General features: G+C 33.4%; 1 protein-coding gene across 1 annotated transcript; it reads right to left on the reverse strand.

The window, feature by feature from the left end:
* Positions 1-3,300: 3,300 nt before the first annotated feature.
* LOC132740533 (tafazzin-like) lies at positions 3,301-23,350 on the reverse strand (the record flags this gene model as incomplete). The annotated part of the gene is given in 7 exon segments (XM_060728457.1): positions 3,301-4,671; positions 5,152-5,229; positions 6,149-6,201; positions 9,313-9,375; positions 16,645-16,686; positions 17,910-18,010; positions 23,236-23,350. Coding segments are annotated over 7 exon segments (560 nt in total), but the record flags the coding sequence as incomplete, so codon positions are not given.
* Between the last annotated feature and the right edge of the window lie 783 nt (positions 23,351-24,133).

Genomic DNA, 24,133 nt, shown 5'->3' on the forward strand with positions numbered 1-24,133 from the left:
GCAAGGGCTTTTATTTGAACAAACTTTGTAGACACTCACTATGAAGAAGCTTTGTGCTTTATATCTAAACTCTAGCTATTTGAGTTTTTTCAAAGAAGATTTTTTAAGTTTTTGCTATACACATAAAAGGAAAATGAATGACCCCAGGGGCGGGGCCAATTTTGACCCCAGGGCTTTTATTTGAACAAACTTTGTAGACACTCACTAGAAGATGTTTCATGCTTAGTATCTAAACTCTAGCTCTTTGTTTTTTTTCAAAGAAGATTTTTAAGTTTTTGCTATACACATATAAGGAAAGTCAATGACCCCCGGGGCGTGGGCAAATTTTGACCCCAGGGCTTTTATTTGAACAAACTTGGTAGACATCCATTAGAACATGTTTCATGATAAATATCTTAGCTCTAGCTCTTTGGGTTCTTTAAAAGAAGATCTTTTAAGTTTTTACTATATGCATATAGGGAAAATCAATGACCCCCTGGGGCGGGGCCAATTTTTACCCCATGGCTTTTATTTGAACAAACTTGGTAGACACTCACTAGAAGATGTTTCATGCCAAATATCTAAGCTCTAGCTCTTTGGGTTTTTTAGAAGAAGATATTTAAAGTTTTTTCTTTTGGTTGCCATGGCAACCAGAGTTCTGCATGGAATTAAATTCTTTGAACAATTTTCAAAGGTGACCAAAGGAACATTCCTGTGAAGTTTGGATGAAATTGGCTAGGTGGTTTATGAGAAGATGTCATTCAAAGTAAAAGTTTACGGACGCCGGATGGACGGACACCGGACGGACGCCGGACGAAAAGCGATCACAAAAGCTCACCCTGTCACCTTGTGACAGGTGAGCTAAAAAGCTATCAAATGCAGTGCCTTAAAAATAACAAAGTGATATACAGGAATTTTTTAGAAAGAGTAATAGTTCAGTAAAATTCTTTTCTAGAGTTATGTGTCTCTTTGTTAGTGACCTACAATTATGAACCAAAACGACAAATGTTAGGTTTGAAAAGATACTCTCAGTGATTGATGATACAAGCAAAACTTTTACCAATCCTAATGCCAGTGTCTCATTGTTCTTCAAATAATTAAACTATGAATTATAAAGGCAATGTAAAATAAAGATATACACAACTATGCTGGTACTATAATATTATTCTTTAAAATTTAAAAACAAAATACAAATTAGAGATTCTTTCGGACTGGCAAGAAATGTATAGATGAGGTCAGCCTGTTAGGACACACACAAAAATACAAAATGCAATTAGATGAACAATCTTTTACAACCTGTAGATATAAGACAATTTTTATCATATATAAATTCTGCAATAAAATTTCAATAGAAATATGCCATTGTAAACAGAACAGATATTACAATCATTGTTGTATTAGCAAATTTTAATTATCATTTACAACTTTTATAACCATTACCCTACAATTTCATATCTTTTTTTAACCATGCTAAATGTATATATTAAATTTGTTCTAACATCAATTGTTGTTTAAAGTGAATTGGTCTATAGTGGAAGGTATGTAATACAATAAAAAATAGTGTCGATTGTATTTAGTATTAAACATAACAACAAACCAAGAAAGAATTACTGGGCAGGAACCAGTTTCCGGACAGAATTCGAGTTTTTTTAATTGTCTATTTTTTTTCATAATAAACATGCATTAATAAAACTATCATATCAAAAACCCGAGTTCTAACTACGTCCGATAACACAATTAATACTGCCTGGTGACGTAAGCCATGTACAAACTGAAGGGTTAAATTAGGTCATCAAAAGTGTAAATTGTTCACTCTTGCAGAACCAGTTTCCGGACATATATTAAGCTGCTATTCATATCTGTTTTTAACTGATAATTATTCTAATATAACAAAAAAATTCTTCTCACATATTAGCTTTCTTATATAATTAAGCTGATTTAGTGAAAAATGTTTTATGATAGGAAAAAATAACGATCACGTGATGGGTCTCGGAATGACTGAAAAGCTGAAACGGATATTTTGTGATTACGGCAGCAACGAAGTGCGAAAGTGGAGTAAACCTAGCTAAACACCATTTTCCGATACGTTACAGATTTAGCTCTGAGGATTACACCCAATGAATTTTCGAATGAAGTACATTGTGCATTAATTGCTACCCCAAATTATATCCCGAAATAAACAAAATATTGCGCATGCGCAGAACAATTTACATGCCCCAAAGGGATATAAGGCTGTTTTTAAAACACAGGTAAGATATCCTCACAAAATTTTAATGATGATCAACTTGGAAGGAAGTTTATTTTCTCAAACAATCAAACCAAGCATCTTCATGACATATAATACCGATCGTCATAAAGCCAAAATTAAGCCATTATAATACTTGTCCGGAAACTGGTATTGTCCGGAAACTGGTTCCTGCCCAGTATATATAGATATTGTTCGCAACTGTGAGATACATGATCCAATATTACATACTTGTATATAATAAAATGTTCTAGAACAAAATATCTTTTATACATCATATAGATGTTCATACTAAATCTATTAGAACTTTATAAAAAAATTTTTCAAACAATATTTTATTAGAATATCCAAATGATACATTTTTATCAGTATTTGAAATTCTTATAGAAAAAGTAGACCAATCCACTTTAAGGGATTTCAAAATCTTACATAATACCAATTGTCAACAGAAAAAAAGACTAGAAATCGTGGATATGTAACATGACCTGTTTAAACTCTGAGGGCAAAACTCAATACAACAAGAGCTGTCACCCAAGTGACGAATCCCCCCGAAAAGGTTTCTTAAGCATGCAGGTATTATGAAAAGAAAATGAAAGTAACTAATTGCTGAATATTGTTCTTTGTATTATTGTACATGTAATCTCTAATTGTGATAGCATGAACCTTCAGAATATAAGTGTGACCTTGACCTTTGAAGAAGGGATGTGGTTCCTGGCCGCGACAAAATGTTATGAGACATTTGTGCCAAATTATTTTAAAATCCCTCAATGCATGACAAAGTTACAGTCTGGACATCATTGTTGTGTAAGTGGGGACACACAGACAGACAGACATGAACCGTAGCTGCGACACATTGTCTTGATGTGGTAGACATTTTGTGCCAAGTTATTTTAAAAAATCCTACCATGCATGACAAAGTTACAGTCGGGACATGAATGTGTATTTCAAACTCTTCTCGAGAGAATGAGTACCTTCAAACTATAAGTGTGACCTTGACCTTGAAGGTAGGGACATGGGTCTTTGTCGAGACATGTCGTCTTGATGTTTGGTCAACATTTATGGCCTAGTTATTTTTAAAATCCTTCTATGCATGACAAAGTTACAGCCCGGACTGATTGTGTGTACCTATTAATTCTAATTGTGATAATGTGAAACTTCAAAATGTTAGTGTGACCTTTGAGGTAGGGATGTAATTCTTGGAAGCAACACATCATCTTGATGTGGTAGACATTTATGCCTAATTATTTTAAAATCATTTGATGCATGACAAAGTTACAGTTCAGACACAAATGTATGTACCTATTTACTCTTATTGCGATAATGCGAAACTTCAAAATGATAGTGTGACATTGATCTTTAAGGTAGGGACGTGGTTCTTTGACGCGACACATCGTCTTGATGTGGTAGACATTTGTGCCAAATTAATTTTAAAATCCCTCAATGTATGACAAAGTTACAGTCCGGACACAAATGAAGTGGGACAGACGGACGTACTTACAAAATGGTACTTACGTGACTTTCCCTTTAATTTTTTAGCCATTTTAGTCACACAAGGCTTAAAAAAAGACACACAAGTAAAAACTTAATGAATAGGATCAAAGAGAATTTACTGTTACCTATTGTTCTCCAAGTCACACAAGTACCTCTGGGTTTGTACGAAGAGACATACAGACAGACAGTGCGATTATATTAGGCCTCTCTTCGGGGGCATAAAAACTATATACAATGTACGCAACCCTAGCTATATACTCTAAAAATATAACTTGTGATTTAAAATAACAAAAAACAAAACAAAACTAAAACAAAACTATACACTCTTGCGGTGGCCTCATAATGCTGAAGTTTGAGAGACAGACTGACAAACAAAAACAAAACAATGCTGTTTCTATAAAAGAATATTAAATTAACATTATGAAAATAACTGTATAATAAATATATCTGCAGATTGATGCAAAACCTTGTTAAGTAAAAATCAGTCCTTTAAAATGTTATCTAAATTTTGAATAAGGCAATTACTTTAAACATAATCAAAAATGCATTAAGTTACAAAAAGTGTCATTAATTAACCCTTACCAAGCTAAATATCTTAAATGGACTTGTCCATCTTTTATTCTGTACAAAACCATTCATATTTTCAGGAAATATTTCAAAATAAGTACTGACTAAATAGCCAACAGTGCAACCTAGCTGCCCAGATATGCCAGCTGATCTTGGCCTGCACTAGTTGAGTTGAATGAGTAATTTAGTTGCTGCTTGCAGGCCTAGAGTAAATGTAACATTCCTTTTAAGGTTACAACAATACAAATTTTAAGTAGTTAAGGCACAACAATATTCTTGTATCATTCAGCTTTTGAGATCAATCTATTTTGATGAAGCTGCTCAGCTGTTTTCCTCAGTTCATATAATCTTTCTTGAATATCATCTGTTATAAATTTCCTTTGTTCAATCTGAAATATTATAAATTTTCTTTGTTCAATCTGAAATATTATAAATTTTCTTTGTTCAATCTGAAATATTAACAAAACTATCACTATAATTCTTTTAATCAATAGTTGAATATACTTAAAATGTTTTGCCTTCCATGCATATTATTAAGCTTTTCAACTTAGAAAAAAATCCCCCCCCCACCCCCACAAAAAAAAACTTTTGATAGGAGAGCATGCTCACACTTCCCAGTGCTTGATAACTAAACAAAAGACTAGATAATGAAGAATTTTATAGGTTCAAAAAGGGCCAAAAATCTGGCTGGAGTTTATGAGTCTTGGACAGTGACCTCCTGTTATGCTCTCAACGCATTCCCTTCAGTAGTTTTAAAAATACCAACTTGCACACAAAAACTTAACAAGTTTGAAGCTAGTGCCTTGATGAGTTCAAAAGCTCTCCCTTTGAATCAAGCCAAAAATGAGTCACAAAATGGCTATAATTACAGGTGTTTTGTTGAGATTCTGCATTCTTTTCAGATCATCTGTATAATCTACTGGTTCCCCAATTAATATTGTCACATTCTGAAACAGAGATTGAGTTATATAAGCTGTGTTTAGTTGATTCATATTGTTAGTGAGATCTGTAAGGCCAAGTTGATTCATATTGTTAGTGAGATCTGTAAGGCCAAGTTGATTCATATTGTTAGTGAGATCTGTAAGTTTAAGTTGATTCATATTGTTAGTGAGATCTGTAAGGCCAAGTTGATTCATATTGTTAGTGAGATCTGTAAGGCCAAGTTGATTCATATTGTTAGTGAGATCTGTAAGTTTAAGTTGATTCATATTGTTAGTGAGATCTGTAAGGCCAAGTTGATTCATATTGTTAGTGAGATCTGTAAGGCCAATTATACAATACATAATTATATTATGTTAAATGAGACAAGGTATTTTTCTTTTTGGCCAAAGTTAAAGCCACATCAAGAGTGTCAAGGTCATCTGAGGACTATCAGGCTTTAATGGTGGAGGGAAGACTGTGCATTATTTCATACTAAGAGACACAAAATCACCACTAACCTTTCACAAGTCTCCCAAGTTAACTACTTCACATAAAGTTCTTTCACGGTATTTGTACTTAATGAGATAGTTAAATATTACCATAGCCTAGGCAACCTTAAATTTCCAAGTAATAGACCATTTAATGGTTGGAGTATATTTCAACAGACTGATCATCTATGAAAAAATCTACAATATGATTTATATGAAACTATGGTGACAATCTTAAATACATGTAAGTTAATTTAACAAGTAAGAAAGGGTTGGTAATTTTTTACAATCATAACTTGGTAGTCTTGTATGATGATAGGTTTTCAACCTATTTTGTCAATGTAATTAGGTACACATTTAAAACAACTGAACTTATTCAACATATCCTAAACAGTTAGTTAACAATTATCAAAGGAGCAAACTTGACAGAAATAAAATACATGAAGAGATGTCTTACTTTTCTTATCTGAGGAATATATGGTGATCTATTGGGAAGAACATCATCTAAACCTGTAATTAATAACATTCAATTATTCTTATAACTTTACCAAACTTGTAATTTTTTCAACAATATATAAAATTTAAGTGACATTATGCCCATTCAAGTGTAAATGGTGAATGCACAAGTAAAAGACTTTACATTTTGCCATAATTATGTTCACTTTTATATTTTACTATGCAAAAGTAATCAATAATCCATGTGACCCACATACATTTCTATTAATATCCTTATGAATGTGTCAGTAATGTTAAATTTTTAAAAAGAGTGGAGCAGTAATTTCATTATTATATTTTGTCCTTCACATTTTTATATCAATTATTGGTTAATCACCATTATAACAGTCAATCTTTTGAAATATATTTTTAATCAAACTCAACGGCACAAAATGAGTATTATGTAACTGTAACATTAAAACTTGGTATTATTCATTGAATAGGTATAATTATATAACCCAATTCAATAAATAGGTGTATTATATGACACAATTTTCCTGAATATATTTTTTTCAATTAAGTAAGAATGAAATTTATCATGCAACTGCTATGGTAACTGCCCGATAACACTTGCCTGATAATTATTTTTGATATCAGGTCAGTAACCTGATATCAAAAATAAGCCCCGCCCATTTTAACGGACTTTTTTCAATTGCTTATATTCTCATTTTCATCAGCATGTGAATTCTACAATGTAATCTCATACCCTAAGGCCTTACAAGTCTTGAATCACGGTGCGATATTTATTCATTTATTATTTCGATTTCAATTACGAATAAATTAGATAGCGAATAGTTTAAGCACCAACTAAATGAAGTGACGTCATAATTTATATTGCAAATGACATCATCGATGTTCACGTCATACTATACATGTAATCATAACAAACAGGCTAGACGATTTTCTTTGAGAACTTGTAAATGTTTACTTTATTTCGCCGGATTATTATTTAATAAGTGAAGAAATTGTTTCGATTAAAAAATAAGACGCATGGTTGTGTAGCTTGTGTTTGATTGCCGATTTGATTTCTTTGATTGAAATTATCGTGAACTTTTGAATTTGACAATTCAAGACAAAATTGCAGTAAAGTTTAGTTTATGTGATTCTAAGTGGATTTTTGGATCGATGTTTAAATTAAAGGTAAGAATTTTATCGTATTAGGCCTACATTCTGTTGTATCTTTTATCCGAGTCGAAAGAAAAAATGGCCGCCATTTACAAATTCTAAGTTTCAGGGGCGGAGGAATTTGTTTTCAAGAATTATTTCTTTGAACAAAACCCCTTTTTAACAAAATTCGCTATTTAAAAGTAGATTATTTTGTTATTTTGACAGTTATTATGTGTTACATGATAAATAGAAAAACATGCTACTGTCTTTTGATATCAATTTTATCAGGCTCGGCTGATATGGGCAGAAAGGGCTCGGCAAGCCTCGCCCTTTCTAGCCCATATCAGCCTCGCCTGATAAAATTGATATCAAAAGACAGTAGCATGTTATTCTCTATTTATTGGAGAGGGACTTCTTTGTATTGTGCAGCTTAAAGTATAGAGCCTGATCTGATAATCAGGAAATGATGACTGACCTGGGTATATAAACTGGTGATATAAGAATACCATTACAACCATCAGGTGATTTGTCTGGTAGAACATTATCACTACCTTTTTCTATTGAGGAGCTCTTGTCCACCCCATCAACAGACTTAGATACAGGCAGGCACCATAAATCTTACCTCTAGCCTTTTATGACTTTGCAAGATCTCCTCACAGCAATACAAAAAGTATCGAGTATATGATAAAAGCTTAAATATGATATCATTGTTTCGTGGTTCCCTATTCCCCTTTTCTTAAAACACACATCTGGTATACAGACATTTTCTACAACAAGAGCTGTCAGTAGGACAGCAACGCTCGACTATTCTTAGTGCTTGATAGTAAAAAAAATGCTTGATACAGTTACCTCCTCCTGTTTACAGGTTGGGGTCATGATGGTGAACAAGTGTGCAAAGTTTCAAAGCCATATGTCAATGGACTTTGAAAATATTTGAACTATTACAAAAACTTTAACGTAAATTCTAAGTCGAAAAAGGGGCATAATTCTGTCAAAATGCTTGATAGAGTTACCTCCTCCTGTTTACAGGTTGGGGTCATGATGTTGAACAAGTGTGCAAAGTTTCAAAGCCATATGTCAATGGACTTTGAAAATATTTGAACTATTACAAAAACTTTAACGTAAATTCTAAGTCGAAAAAGGGGCATAATTCTGTCAAAATGCTTGATAGAGTTACCTCCTCCTGTTTACAGGTTGAGGTCATGATGTTGAACAAGTGTGCAAAGTTTCAAAGCCATATGTCAATGAACTTTGAAAATATTTGAACTATTACAAAAACTTTAACGTAAATTCTAAGTCGAAAAAGGGGCATAATTCTGTCAAAATGCTTGATAGAGTTACCTCCTCCTGTTTACAGGTTGGGGTCATGATGGTGAACAAGTGTGCAAAGTTTCAAAGCCATATGTCAATGGACTTTGAAAATATTTGAACTATTACAAAAACTTTAACGTAAATTCTAAGTCGAAAAAGGGGCATAATTCTGTCAAAATGCTTGATAGAGTTACCTCCTCCTGTTTACAGGTTGGGGTCATGATGTTGAACAAGTGTGCAAAGTTTCAAAGCCATATGTCAATGGACTTTGAAAATATTTGAACTATTACAAAAACTTTAACGTAAATTCTAAGTCGAAAAAGGGGCATAATTCTGTCAAAATGCTTGATAGAGTTACCTCCTCCTGTCTACAGGTTGGGGTCATGATGGTGAACAAGTGTGCAAAGTTTCAAAGCCATATGTCAATGGACTTTGAAAATATTTGAACTATTACAAAAACTTTAACATAAGTGGTTACGCCGACGCGGACGCTCGGGTGACTGCAATAGCTCTACTTATTCTTATCGAATAGTCGAGCTAAAAATTACAATTTTTCTCAAAAATGCAGTGTGAATAACCATTCAAAATTTAACAACATGTCTGTTTTCCTAGTGACTCATTTTTGCCAATTTATGTGAAACAACATTATTTCAACATCCCAATTGTACTGACATGGACAAAAAAGAGGTAACATTACAAAATTCTTACCCATATGATACATAGGTAATACTATTGGAGGCGTGTCACATTCTGCTATGAGTCTACCAACTCCTGAAAGAATGAAACAAAAACATGTCTTATTATTATATCATAAATTAACAAATAATATTTATTGCATAGCAGGCTGGCGTTTCAGCGAGTTTTACCCATGCCGAAAATTTCATCTGGCATGGGGGGGTGCCAGATGAGTTGCATGCCAAACAACGTCATTTTTGCGCACTTTATGACGTCATTTTAGAAGGGAAATATGTACTTAGGATGACGTCATTTCGCCGTTGTTATTTAAGTTGTAAGTTCATACACTATTGTAAGAAAATAGTTATGGATGAAATGACTTTAATTTCCATGAACAAATATCTTATTGAGGTAAACCATTTTAAATATGAAACAAGCAAATTCGTTGAATTTATATCCCCCGCCGAGTACTGGTTATTATTAACACAACAACTGAAGACATAAGGCTTTATTTATATATTAATCGTGGCATAAACAGTAATATTCTTTGAACTTGATAAATATTCAGGGAAATAACAGAGCCATAACTTTGTGTTAAATAGTAAAATCTGGAAATGCCAATGAGATGTATGCATACTACATAACTAATCAAGGGCAATAAATCTGAGTTATAAGTATCTGACTGGAACAAGGCGACTATATGCACATCTCCTTTTAGTATCCCATAAAGTTTCATTGAATTCCAGCTGGTGGTAGCAGAGAAGTAGCGCGGAAACAAATATTTTTCTATATGGATACTGCATAACTAATCAAGGGCCAAAAACTCTGAGTTAAAGTGTCTGACCGGAACAAGCCGATGATATGCGCATCTCCTCTTGGTATGAAGGTTCCCATAAAGTTTTGTTGAATTCCAGCCAGTAGTTGCAGAGAAAGTAGTGCGGAAACGATTTTTACTCTATATGCATACTACATAACTAATCAAGGGCCATAACTCTGAGTTAAAGGGTCTGACCGGAACAAGCTGACGATATGCGCATCTCCTCTTGATATTGATGATTCCCATAAAGTTTCGTTGAATTCCAGCCAGTAGTTGCAGAGAACTACTCCGGAAATTATTTTTACTCCAAATGCATATTGCATAACTAATCAAGGGCCATAACTAGTTCTGAGTTAAAGTGTCTGACCCGAACAAGCCGACGACATGCGCATCTCCTCTTGATATTGAAGGTTCCCATAAAGTTTCGTTGAATTCCAGCCAGTAGTTGCAGAGAAGTAGCGCGGAAACGATTTTTACCTCATATGCATACTACATAACTAATCAAGGGCCATAACTCTGAGTTAAAGTGTCTGACCGGAACAAGCCGATGATATGCGCATCTCCTCTTGGTATTGATGATTCCCATAAAGTTTCATTGAATTCCAGCCAGTAGTTGCAGAGAAGTAGTGCGGAAACGATTTTTACTCTATATGCATACTACTTAACTAATCAAGGGCAATAACTCTGAGTTAAAGTGTCTGACCGGAACAAGCCGACCATATGCGCATCTCCTCTTGATATTGATGATTCCCATAAAGTTTCGTTGAATTCCAGCCAGTAGTTGCAGAGAACTACTCCGGAAACGAAATTCGGACGGACGGATGGACGAACGGACGGTCAGATGCGCATCTCCTCTTGATATTGATGATTCCCATAAAGTTTCGTTGAATTCCAGTCAGTAGTTGCAGAGAACTACTCCGGAAACGAAATTCGGACGGACAGATGGACGGACGGACGGACGGAAGGACAACGCCAAAACTATATCCCCCTCCCGATTCCATCAGCGGGGGATAATAATATGGCAGAATATGCAAGAAAAAATATCTGACAAATGTTTGCGGTTCGGACCGGAATATCCGTCCCTCAGGAACCCGCCCAATGGGCGGGTCCCCTCGGGACAGATATTCCGGTCCGAACCGCAACATATGACAGATATTATTATTCATAGTTGTGTCATCACTTACATAAACATTAAAGTTTTCCCACAACACACATTTATTACTTTTTTTTCTTACTTTTTTGAAAACCACACTACAATTTTATTACTGTTTTTTTCTTTACTTTTATTCAACCATAACCCATGCCTACTATATTAGAACAAGAACGTGTTTGTTAAACACAAATGCCCCCGGCTCAGATTCTTGTCAGTAGCAATATTTCAAAAAATGTTTACCCATTCACTCAGTTATGGACAGAAAAATTGCCAAAAAATTGTAAACACAAGTATGTATGGGCAAAAGTGTAAAAATCTATTTTTAGCACTGGTGACCCAACTGACCCTTAATCCATCCAAAGGAAGAATACCATGCAAGTTATCTTCCTAGCAAATATGAAATACATGTCAATAAATAAAAGCTGTATGGGCAAAAGTGTAAAAATCTATTTTAAGCACAAGTGACCTTGACCCACTGATCCCTACCCCAATTTTTGTTTGTTTGTTTGTTTGTTTCATTTTACGCCTTTTTCCAACAGTATTTCAGTCATATAGGCGGGTAGTTTCCTAACCATCGTTCCTGGAGAGTTACACCAGTACTAGACTACCTTCCTACCCCAATCAAAAGGATGAATACCATGCAAGTTATCATCCTACCAAATATAAAATATATCTGTCACTTAATAAAGGCTGTATGAGCAAATGTGTGTAAAAATCTATTTTTAGCACTGGTGACCTTGACCCAACTGACCACTAACTTCATCAAAGTTTATGTTTCTATCAATTATTAATAACATCTGTCTATAGAATAAGGTCAAAACACCTGTAAAAAATGTAAAAATCTATTTTTTACATTGGTGACCTTGACATTAGTAACATTGACCTTGACCCAAATGACCCCTTACTACACCCAAATAAGGAGGACCTCCCTTGGCATGTTTGTTTTAAACTAAGACATCAACTAAAATATAAAGGCTGTATGAGCAAAAATGTTTATATTTATTTTTTAAACCAGTGACCTTGACCCTAGAGACCGCTTACTCCACAAAAAATTAGAGGATCATCAAAGGTATCCACCTACTAAATATGAAAGATATCATTAAAGAAATTAAGCAATTAGGAGAAATTTAAGATAAATCCAACTTGCTGAAATAGGTTAACCAGACAAGGCCCTATTTTCAAAGTGAAAAAAGGGAAATAACTGGGAAATATGGATGACACAGTTATATAACTTGGCAATATCATGTACTTTGTATTGATAAGTAAGTGTGGAAATTATAAAGCCATTAGTATAGATAGAACTTAAGATATTTCCAACTTGCCGTTTTAGGTTAACCATTATTCATTTTCTAAGTGCTGAAAAGGGCAATAACTTGGTAAATATGAAAGCCAGAGTTATGTAACTTGCCCAGATCATGAACTTTGTATTGATTAGTAAGTGTGTAAACTTAGAAGCCATTGGTACAGGTAGAACTTAAGAAAAATCCAACTTGCCGTTCTAGGTTAACCTCGTACGGACAGACGGACGGACGGTTCAATCACTATATGCCCGGGGGCATAAAAATTTAGCATGGTTATCATAAAAATGCATATATTGGAAAATTTTTACAAACTGTTTCAAACATTTATCTTTTTAAATGACTATACACATACAAATTTTGTTGTTTTTTCCCCATAAAATACCATATATGAATAAAAGGGGGAGCTAGTTTCGGTAAATTTTCACAATTTACTGGAATTTTCATGATAAAATCCCATCACCAAGTACACCGTGGATGAACAAGTTTTGTCACGTGACCACAAATGCAAACGTCGATTTGTGATTTTGGCATACACGGACCCGATTTCAGGTAATCATTTGCAGATATCTTTTTTTCCACTGCGAACACAAAAATAAGACATAGACCGTAGGACCCGGCGTAAATTAAGCTTTTATTTTATGTGAGTAGTCATTACTAGACTTAAGTAGTTTTTTAGAACACTTCGACACAATTTTTCTTTTTGCAAGGCAAACGCCGATAGCTTTTATCTTTTCTAATCTTTTTTGTTCACTGAAAACCCATGTAGAGGGAAAATAATAGAAGATATATCTTTTTACAAGAAAATTCTCGTCCTAACTTATTAATAATTCCATTGGTATGGTTATATTCGATATAAACACATGTTTTTTCACTTAGTGTCGATTTGCAAACGTCGTTTGATCATGAGAAATATGCAAACGTCGGTTGGTCATTTGAAATATATACAAGCGCCCGTTGATGTCTTTTTGAACGCTGGACTATATTGTGTTTGCTTAATTAAAATTTAGTTTGTTTTTTATTTCAGATGGCGAAGAGGAAGTCAAAACTTGCGTTGCATCGCCCAAAACGCAAACATAAATCTTATCAAGTTGGACATTTTCACACCGGCGAAGATTTTTCCCCCAAGCCATCATCACTGAAAAAGCGTAAATTTTCACCAAGAAAATCACCGTTCGCACAAACATACCGTTCACCTTTATATAAAAGTAAACGCCTCGGACGAAAACTCACGCCAAAGCCAACACCAAATTCAAATAGAACGAAACGTAAACTTTCACCACTGCAGCCATCATTGAGGTCTCCACTATATTGCCGAAAACCCTTCAGCCACGGTGAATTTATATGTGAACGGCCTGAAGAAAACCATATTATTCTAAATTAGGGCTTGTAACGACTTGAACTGTTGTTTAACACAAATGTAAATAGTCCTGGAGCTTACTATAAGCATGTAAATTTATAATGAATCAAAGGGCTGCAAGTTCTGTGGTATTTTCTGATCTTTGCAATCTAAATCGTACTGTATATCTGTATGTATTTTCCTGTCTAAGTTTATTTTTATGTATTATAATTAATTTTGCACGGCACCAGAGTTTTATACATAGTTGCATCAAAATATCATTTACTAGTATGTTAATTTTTTACGACAGCTACACTTTATCCTTGCTTACACACCTCCTCTATTGTTTGTGACAGGTCTATATTTTTCGGATAGACCTGTTTAAACAAAAGAAAGTCCGTTATGATGTCTATCTTTTGCACGTGCACAGGTCTGTTCTAGTCAGACAGACCCGGTCATGAAATACACGTGAAAAAATAGACCTGCCTATGTGCAGACAAAGAAAACATGAAATGCAATCAAATATTAGAACTCTTTTAACTAAGAAATTATTCCAGCATCCCTATATTCAATCTTTGAATAAAAAAATGGGTAGCATATCAAAGTTAGGACACATTTAACATTTATTTAATCGCGTCATTTTTAAAGTAATAGTTATTCTGTAATTAAGTTCATAATATAACAAAATGGACGCTTCAAGTTCATATCTATGAAACTATATACTAGTAGCAGAAATCACAGCATACTCATTACGATTTTAAAATGTTTATAAAGTTATAATTGATTTAGTTTAAAACATTTTATGATTAACGATCATATTTTATTCCAGAACACTTTATAATCTGCTACATAAGATATAGTTTCGGTTCATGTATCTTACACTTGCCAACAATATACATATGTAAGTCTTTCGTGGTCTGCTAGGTATCCACACATTGCCCTTCGGACAGATGCCCCCTCGAAAGTGTGCCCCCTTTTTGCAGTGGCGGTCATTTGCCCCCTCTTATATTTGGAAGGGGCGGTCATTTGCCCCCCCCCCCTCCCTGTTCAAAAATATATTTTATTGTTGAATTGTTTGCTACCATAATTCATCGCCTATTGTGGAAATTTCATGGTGCTTAAATACACAAAAACTCGCGCAAATTTGTGAAAGTCAAAATAGCATCCATAAACAAATAATACTAAAAAATCTATGCACGAGATGACAAGTGACAAATCACAAGGGAAAAGAGGGGGCAAACATCCGGAGGGCAACTGTCCGGGGCAAATGTCCTAGAATCTGCATTGTCTGATACGAAATACTATCAACATTCATTCTTTAACACACCTTCTATTACAGTCTGTTCACTTTATCATTGTATATATTTCAAATGACCAACCGACGTTTGCATATTTCTCATGATCAAACGACGTTTGCAAAATCGACACTAAGTGAAAAAACATGTGTTATATCGAATATAACCATGCCAATGGAATTATTAATAAGTTAGGGACGAGAATTTCTTGTAAAAAGATATATCTTCTATTATTTTCCCTCTACATGGGTTTTCAGTGAACAAAAAAGATTAGAAAAGATAAAAGCTATCGGCGTTTGCCTTGCAAAAAGAAAAATTGTGTCGAAGTGTTCTAAAAAACTACTTAAGTCTAGTAATGACTACTCACATAAAATAAAAGCTTAATTTACGCCGGGTCCTACGGTCTATGTCTTATTTTTGTGTTCGCAGTGGAAAAAAAGATATCTGCAAATGATTACCTGAAATCGGGTCCGTGTATGCCAAAATCACAAATCGACGTTTGCATTTGTGGTCACGTGACAAAACTTGTTCATCCACGGTGAAGTAGAGACACAAATATGATATAATTATGCAGTCAACTCCCTAGAGTCTTGCCTGGCTATGTACTGCAGGCATAGAGCTGCACTTCATTGTTTCTAGAATTCAAAGAGTTAAAAGCAGATTGGGGCCTAGTGGTTAAGGTGTCTGCCTCTCAATCCTTGTGTTTGAGCCCAACTAGAATCATGTTCAAGTTTCTTCATCTAAATACCAGTCATGGTTAGTTTTGAGAGTGGTTCAAGCAAACTTTTAACTTTCATCACAACTGAAAGAAAATAAATAAGTTAAACAAGGTCCAAAACCATAAAAAAATAAAATTTGAATTTCATACATAGGTCAACAGGGACATTAAAATAGACAGATATGTAAAATATTTCCAAGAAAAAAAAAACAATTTGTATTTGTGTGCAGTTATTAGTCTGATTTGAATGAAAAGCCACTTCTCTTTTTTGTCATTTTTCCTCTTAAAATATTTTTTCTAGAAAAAAAAAACAGAGTGAGCAAATGGTCTGAATTTTTTTCACACAAGTTATTTCTCTAGATCTACATCAAAAGAACATAAATATAGGAAAAATATTTCCAGTCCTATCAAGTAAAGAAACCTCAGTGAAGTTCCTTTAAGATAGTCTTACTGCAATGCTTTCCCGCCAAAGGATTTCTATCATTGGCCAATATCATAATCAATCGGTCATTTCCTGAGTGTTATTTTTCACAATCTTCTGTATTCAATAATTTTTAACCGTTTATTATTATCCGAATTTAGTACGGATGAATGATTGTATATAATGTAATTCCCAAAATTTTGAAAAAAAAAAAAACATTCCAGAAATAACTGATTTGCTACATTATTGGCCAATGTTAAGATTTTTTTGGCGGGAAAGCAATTTACAGTTACTAGTAAGACTACCTTAAGAGTAAACCCTTACCCCACTTCAGCCTCATTCTCAGATGTTCTGCATTGACTTTACCTGCAAGATAATGACATATTTATGTAAAATGTCTTCAGACTTATGAATAGGATGTGAAAAAAACCCACCAAAAACAAACAAAATATATATACCATATCACATAGAAATATAAAAATGTGTTGTCATGTATCAGAAATAATTATCATATCATTATCTTAATCTCCACGAAAACGCCATCCTTATGAAAAACTATTGTTTCCACAAAAATTTTCTAGGAATACAGTTGTTTACACAGAATAACTTGAACTTTATAGTTTGCTTTTCTTTCAATAGTATTTCAGCCCAGTGTCTATCAATCAAAAACCTGACAGACCCCTACACAATGTTACTGATGCAGTGAAAGCTTTATTGAAAGTTTAATAATTGTAAACACATTCTTAAATTGTACAGTAATTTTGACATATATATTATATAATTTATATTTCATCGAGTAGAATTATACCCAGGTCTTAGCTTAGTGCATGATTTTAAACAAGAGCACCACTAAGCGGAGCATTATATGCCCGAAAGTGATGGTTTTTTTTTAGTTAAGATGAAGCATTTGTAAGACATGGGAATTAAATAAAGTATTACCTCCTTCACAAAACAATCCTCCTTTGAAGTTTCAATATTGTGGACCAAATGGAACTTAAGTTATGCCCTGGAAACTGTTTTCAGTTTTAAAGTAACAGTGACCTTAAATCTTGTGACCCCAACATCAACAGGGGTCTTCTACCTAATATGGACAATCATCCTATAAAGTTTGAAAAATGTGGGCCAGTTATGCCCCCAAAACTGGTTTCAGTTTTAAGGTAATAGTGACCTTGACCTTTGACCTTGTGACCCAAAAATCTATAGGAGTCTTCTATCTAATATGGACAATCATCCTATTAAGTTTGAACACTGTGGGCCAAATGGAACTTAAGTTATGCTCCGGAAACTGTTTTCAGTTTTAAGGTCATAGTGACCTTGACCTTTGACCTTGTGACCCCAAAATCAATAGGGGTCTTCTACCCAATATGGACAATCATCCTATGAAGTTTGAATACTGTGGGCCAAATGGAACTCAAGTTATGCTCCGGAAACCAAATTGCTAACGGACGGACGGACTCCAGGGGGTATAACATAATATGCCCGAAATTCTCTCGGGCATATAAAAAAAACATGCACTTTTTGATGAAATACTGGGCCATGCATAAATAAAATCATATACATATACATGTAGTTTAATGATAAATATATACCTTCTGGAAATACATGTATCCAATCACCCTTGTTTAGTTTTTCCAGACAGAAATTTGTACCTCTCTGGTACACACCATCTCCCCGTACAACAGGAACGCATCTATGATGTACAAGAAACAAACACATTTTTGATTCCCGGAATATAAATCTCATCTGTTTGTATAGGATTACGTTTCAAAATCAATATTACTTTTGGCACAGCTGTATTTACTTTTGCAGTGACTTTTTTTTTAATTTTCAAAACAAGTTGTGGCTTTCTGAAGGGGAAAATATAGTATATTAAATCAGAAAAGGGGGAAAACCTGAAATCAAAATCCAACAACTGAGAATGGAATTTAACCACACATTTAATAAGATTCTCAATTGCCATAAAATTTATCATACATGGTACATAGCAGAGGCTATCTATATGGACAGCTTTCAGTCAATTATATTAAACAACAAGCTAATACAAGTCATGGTTCTGAGGAAGCATGTGTATTGGACATTTCAGGGTTAAAATATAGTGATTTTAGGAAAAAATATACTAATTTTGGGCTTGGGAAAACAAACTTTATTCTGCTGTAAAATATATGGCAAAAAAATCAAAGCTTTGTCAAATGAAAAATACACAAAAATTTAGCCCTGTATGATATTTCCAAAATAAATGGTTTAAAAGACTAATCGTAGAAACGCCAAAGTAAAAATTGATGCCAAAATTTTTTCTTAAAGAAAAAAATAAATCGGTTTTTTTTCCAAACATCACTGTGTAGGGTTTTTTAAAGGAAAAAAAATCTGAAACTATAAATTTTTCCCGAAATATTTTATAAATTTTTTTTAAATATGATTAAAAAGAAACAAAGGAAAAAAGGGGTCCCCCATTTTCACGTCAATTGCAAACTGAAAATGTCAGTGAAAGAAATTGGGAAACCCTCGACAATTTTTGCAAACGTCCCGGAAATAACTTGTAAAAACAAAAATCTCTTTATCTGTATAAAGATATAAAATAAAACAAAAACGGAAGTATAATTTTTGCGTTTTTTGGGCCCCTTTCGTTTGCCTATTCCTTGGGTTTTAACCCCCGTTTAATTTTAAATTTAATGTTTTTAAAAAGATAATAAAAAAGAGATATTGTTTAAAAAATGTTTTAATAAATTTGGGAAAGGGAATTACTACCTCTTAATCCGACCCTTTAAGGGTACCCGTTTTTGGAATTACTGTTGTTAACGAAAGGGTATTTTTTTCAAAAGTTTGGGCTGTTACTTTTTAAATTTAAATTAATTTGCTTCATAAATTTTTTTTTAAAAAGATTTAAAATTTCCTCCCAAAAGGGAATGCCAATTGGGGAGGTTTTCCCCAAGGAAAGGGTTTTTAAAACCTTTGGGGGATTTTTTCCCAAAAACCCCCTAAATATTTTCGTACTTTAAATGTATAAAATTTAAAATTCATTCAAAAACGGCGAAATTTTAAGTCATCCCAAAATGCCCTTGTATAGCACGCGGGTCATCTGGCCCCCCCTGACCCGATTAAAAAATTTCCCCAATAGGTAAATTAATGGAAACACCGTTGATTTTGGGGAAGAAATACTCTGTCAAATCATTGTAATAGTTTATGTTTATAAATGAAAGTCTGGTTTCCTATTTAGTGATATGAAACCCATTGTATTCAGGGTATATCACACATAGTGTTGTTAACATAGCTTTGCCGATTTTTTGTGGCCTACGTATTAAGTTATGATTCCGTAAGTTTCCCTATAAATGTATTGTGTATCTTGTTCTTTCAAAGCATATTTCTCTATTCAATGACAATTACTGAACTAAAGTGATTTTTTTCCTCCACAATGATGACATTATTCCGCTGTTAAACGCATTTTTTTTAAGTAACAACTGCGCTGATAAACTTTTTCGGGAAACCTTTAACCATTGACAGACATTTGCTCAATCGTATTTTAAGTACCATAAGATAGAGAATTTCAAGGAAATTTATGAGTTGACAAATTTAATTTCATCTGTTCAAACGACACTTGATATATTGTCCTTGCGACAGTGAACACTTTCAGGGCTTACTTACTTTAAGTAATTTGACAATTATCCCATTTAGTCTTTCGATTGTTATTTTATTTCCAATGTCAAGTTGTTTTCCAAGTATTTCTCTTTAATCATATACATGTATATAGTAACATGTAGGGGCTGATATACATTATATAAATCAGAATAAACACTTTAATGTCAATAGAATAGGGAAGATATTACATTACGTTGGTATAATTGTTTAACTTAACTGACATAAAATAATAAGAGTATATAATTAAGAGACAATTGTTCTGTTAAGTGAATGTGAGTAAGACACTTGAAGTTGTTGAAATACATTCCTGCTTTATATAAAATTAAATGGGAAGAAAATAAACCGAAATAATTTTGTCTTGTTTTATAATAATTATTGCAATACCAGTTTTGGTCTCTGAGAATATGGCATCGTAAATTGTTGAAAGAAGCCGTATGGTATACATGAACATTTATATAATGATACAACGACGTGACAATCCATACGCACTCGTGAAAAATAATTCTCTTACTTCTTTGTGTGATATAACATAGCATTTTTACAGAACAACTAAATATCCTCTATTTACTTGTACGCACATTTTTGAGTAAAACGTTTATGACTATTCACAGTAATAACGCCGTCCTAAAACCTATCAGATGACCTTGTATTGACCATTATTCCAGAACAATTTCTCGTAAAGAAGACGAATATTACCGAAGCTTGACTGAGCATTCAGCTTTTTTCATCATATTTTTACTGCGTTACTAACACAGCAAGGACTATTTTTTATATATCTAAAATTTTCATGAAAATAAGAGCAAAAATCATGAGCATGCTGCTTTGAGGATATGATGTCACAGTTACGCAGTATTTAAATTGTATGTTTATATCATGTCTTTGGAAATAAGATGATTCTTGAATGTATTCAAAAAGTGATATCTCATTTTTTATTTATTCCTGCAATTTTTTTAAACATAAATGTTGGTATTTCTGTGCACATTCATTACCTGAGTATTTTTGACCTTATATAAGGATGGTTTCCACATACTATATTCAAAAAATGCACAATCGTATAATGATATATTGACATCAATATAAAGACACATTGACATCAAATATTGTTCAGATTTGACTACATATAAAGATAAATCCACATAATATACTTAATGAGTGCACATTGTATACGGAAAGGTTGACTCAATATATTGCTAGTTGGACGTAACAACGTTCAGGTTTATAATAATAAGACAGTCAAGGCTTTCTATATACTTGTATATGTCTATTCGTGCAACAAGTTGTTACATGTACTTAAGATGGCTTACAATTGACACGGTACTATTTAACAAAAAAAAAAAAATGTGAGCTTCTTTGTTAGTAACGTTAATAATTTACATGCTAAGATACATGTATATGGGAATATATGTCAAGCAAAACGATGATTCAGTTTATTCACGTTGCATTTTTGATCCGTCTAATAAAACGACGTCACTTATAATGTTAAAAAGCATTATAAATCAAGTTTTCTTTGTCTAAAGATAATAAAATTTGTCTTGAATGATTTAGAAAAGATTGCATTTTGAGAATCTTTGAAAAAAGTAAAATGTCAAATTTGACCACTATGTTGGAAATGTCATGTCACGGCTCAAATCGTTTTATTAGTAAAATATACTGACAAGTTTGAAATATACCATGCAATATTGGTATTTGATATATGTAAATGGAAAATCTTGTTTTCAATTAATATCCCCTATGATTAAAGTTTGATAGTATGTACAGTGATCAAGACAAGTCCTTTCCCCCGTTGTTTTTTCAGTGTCGACAAATTTATCGGGGTTTTTTTTTTTGCCCCTCCATGCCCTGACTTTTCCATTCCCCAAAAAATTTGACAGTGTGAAAGAAAGTGAAAGGAAAAAAAATTTTCAACAAAGGAAAAAAATTTCCCCCCCCCCTTTCAAAAATAAAAAACGGGGAATTGTTTTGGGATTTTTAAAGGTAAAAGTACCCCTTCTCAAAAGGGTTTAATAACAACAAGAGGGCCAAGATGGCCCTTGATCGCTCACCTGACCTATCAATCTCATCTGAGCAATTACTTTGTGAAGCATCCTGACCAAGTTTGATAACAATTGAGTCAAAAATGTGACCATAAGAGTGTTAACAAGTTGTTTCCATATATAGGCTGTGTGACCCAGGTTTTGACCCAAGGTGACCCATATTCCAATTTGACCTTGAAATTATCAAAACAAACTTGCCCACCAATTTTAAGGATATTTAGATAACAACAGTAACCACTAGAGTGTTAACAATGTTGATTGTATTTTATGTTGTTTTGTATATACTGAGGCCAGCATGGAAGATCGGGAAACTGAATGTGTTAGCCTCATGAAATAAAGTCGTTACTTACTTACTTACTTACTTAACAAGATTTTTCTATTATTAGCTCCTGTGACCTAGTTTTTTCATCCGAGATGACCCATGTTCGAACTCGTCCAACCAATTACCTAGACAAGCATCCTGACAAAGTGTGATGACAATTGAGTCAAAAATGTGACCAAAAGAGTGTTAACAAGGTGTTTCCATATTAGGGCAGTGTGACCTAGTTTTTGAGCCCAGGTGACCCATATTCAAACTTGATCTAGAAATTATCAAAACAAACTAGCAGACCAATTTCCTGGATATATTGGATTAAAACAGTAGTCACTAGAGTGTTAACTAGATTTTTCTATTTTTAGCTCCTGTGACCTAGTTTTTCATCCTATATGACCAATGTTTAAACTCATCCGAGCAATTACCTAGACAAGCATCCTGGCCAATTTTGATGACAATTGAGTCAAAATGTGACCACTAGAGTGTTAACAAGGTTTTCCCATATTTATGACTTGTGACTTAAGTTTTTTACCCAAGTTGACCCATATTTGAACTTGACCTAGAAATCATTAAAACAAACTGGAAGACCATTTTCAAGGATATTTGGATCAAAACAGTAGCCACTAGAGTGGTAACAAGATTTTTCTATTTTTAGCTCCTGCGACCTTGTTTTTTAACCAAGATGACCCATGTTCGAACTCATCCGAGCAATTACCTAGACAAGCATCCTGACACAGTTTGATGATAATTGAGGCAAAAATGTGACTACTAGAGTGTTAACAAACATGTAGACAGACGACGGATGACAGATGACAGACTAAGGACATTCAACGATCCTAAAAGCTCACTCTGAGCTAAAAAATTTTTTGACATTTTATCATCAGAATATTTAACAATTCCTTAAACAGTATGAATACTATAAAAAGAATTACTCACTTGCCAAGAGAAAAAAATAATGATGAAAAGTTATTGGTAAAACAAATATCATGAGCTGTGGGAATCCACCTTAAATACTTCGTGCCTGCAAGTAGATGTTTCCATTTTCTTATACCTGTAAACAAATTAACAATAATTCTGATTTTATACAAGCATTATTGTTCAGTACTGCTATATAAAAATGCTTCTTCCCGGAGTAATTTTACAGTATCAACCACTAAATTGATGTACAAAATTACAATGTATATAAATCAGCATGTACATGTACTAGCATTTTAAGCTGTAGAATCATACATATACATACATGTACTATGATGCAAGTTGGTGAAGATTAAGCAAAATAATTCATGTTTATGTGAATGTATATTTATGTAGTTTGACCTAGATGTTTTGACCACCACCGAACTAAATGTATTCCTCATCAATAAACTTTCAAATTTATAAATAGCCCTGAGGCCTTAAATATATCATAATAAAAACTGAACTCATGTTTGACTGTTGTTGCAGTTAAAGTTTAAATTTAACTTTTAGTCATTAATGGCTGTTGAAATGACATACTGATCTTGCCCTACTAAGAAATTTGAATCTGTCTCAGAATAGTAAATTTTTTAGAACTGTTTCAGAATAATAATTTAAGCAGCCAAGTGTACTTGCCAGGATAGACTGCATGGCTGCTAAGCATGCTAGTACTCTTACCAATAACCTGCTGAATTTCTCAAATGAGATTCAATTTTTTGGAACAATCTTTTATCGATTTTGGGAATATCAAAATGAAACTTTGAAGCTGGTCAGTATAGAGCATGGTCAGACTTCACAAATGCCTAAACTGACACTCATAGGAAAAGCACCAGAAGCACAAGGGTTTCAATACATTTTAAAAAATAAATTTTTTATTTTT

This window comes from Ruditapes philippinarum, unplaced genomic scaffold, assembly GCF_026571515.1.
Source record: "Ruditapes philippinarum isolate M1 unplaced genomic scaffold, ASM2657151v2 ctg14158_1_1_1_1, whole genome shotgun sequence".
Taxonomy (NCBI): domain Eukaryota; kingdom Metazoa; phylum Mollusca; class Bivalvia; order Venerida; family Veneridae; genus Ruditapes; species Ruditapes philippinarum.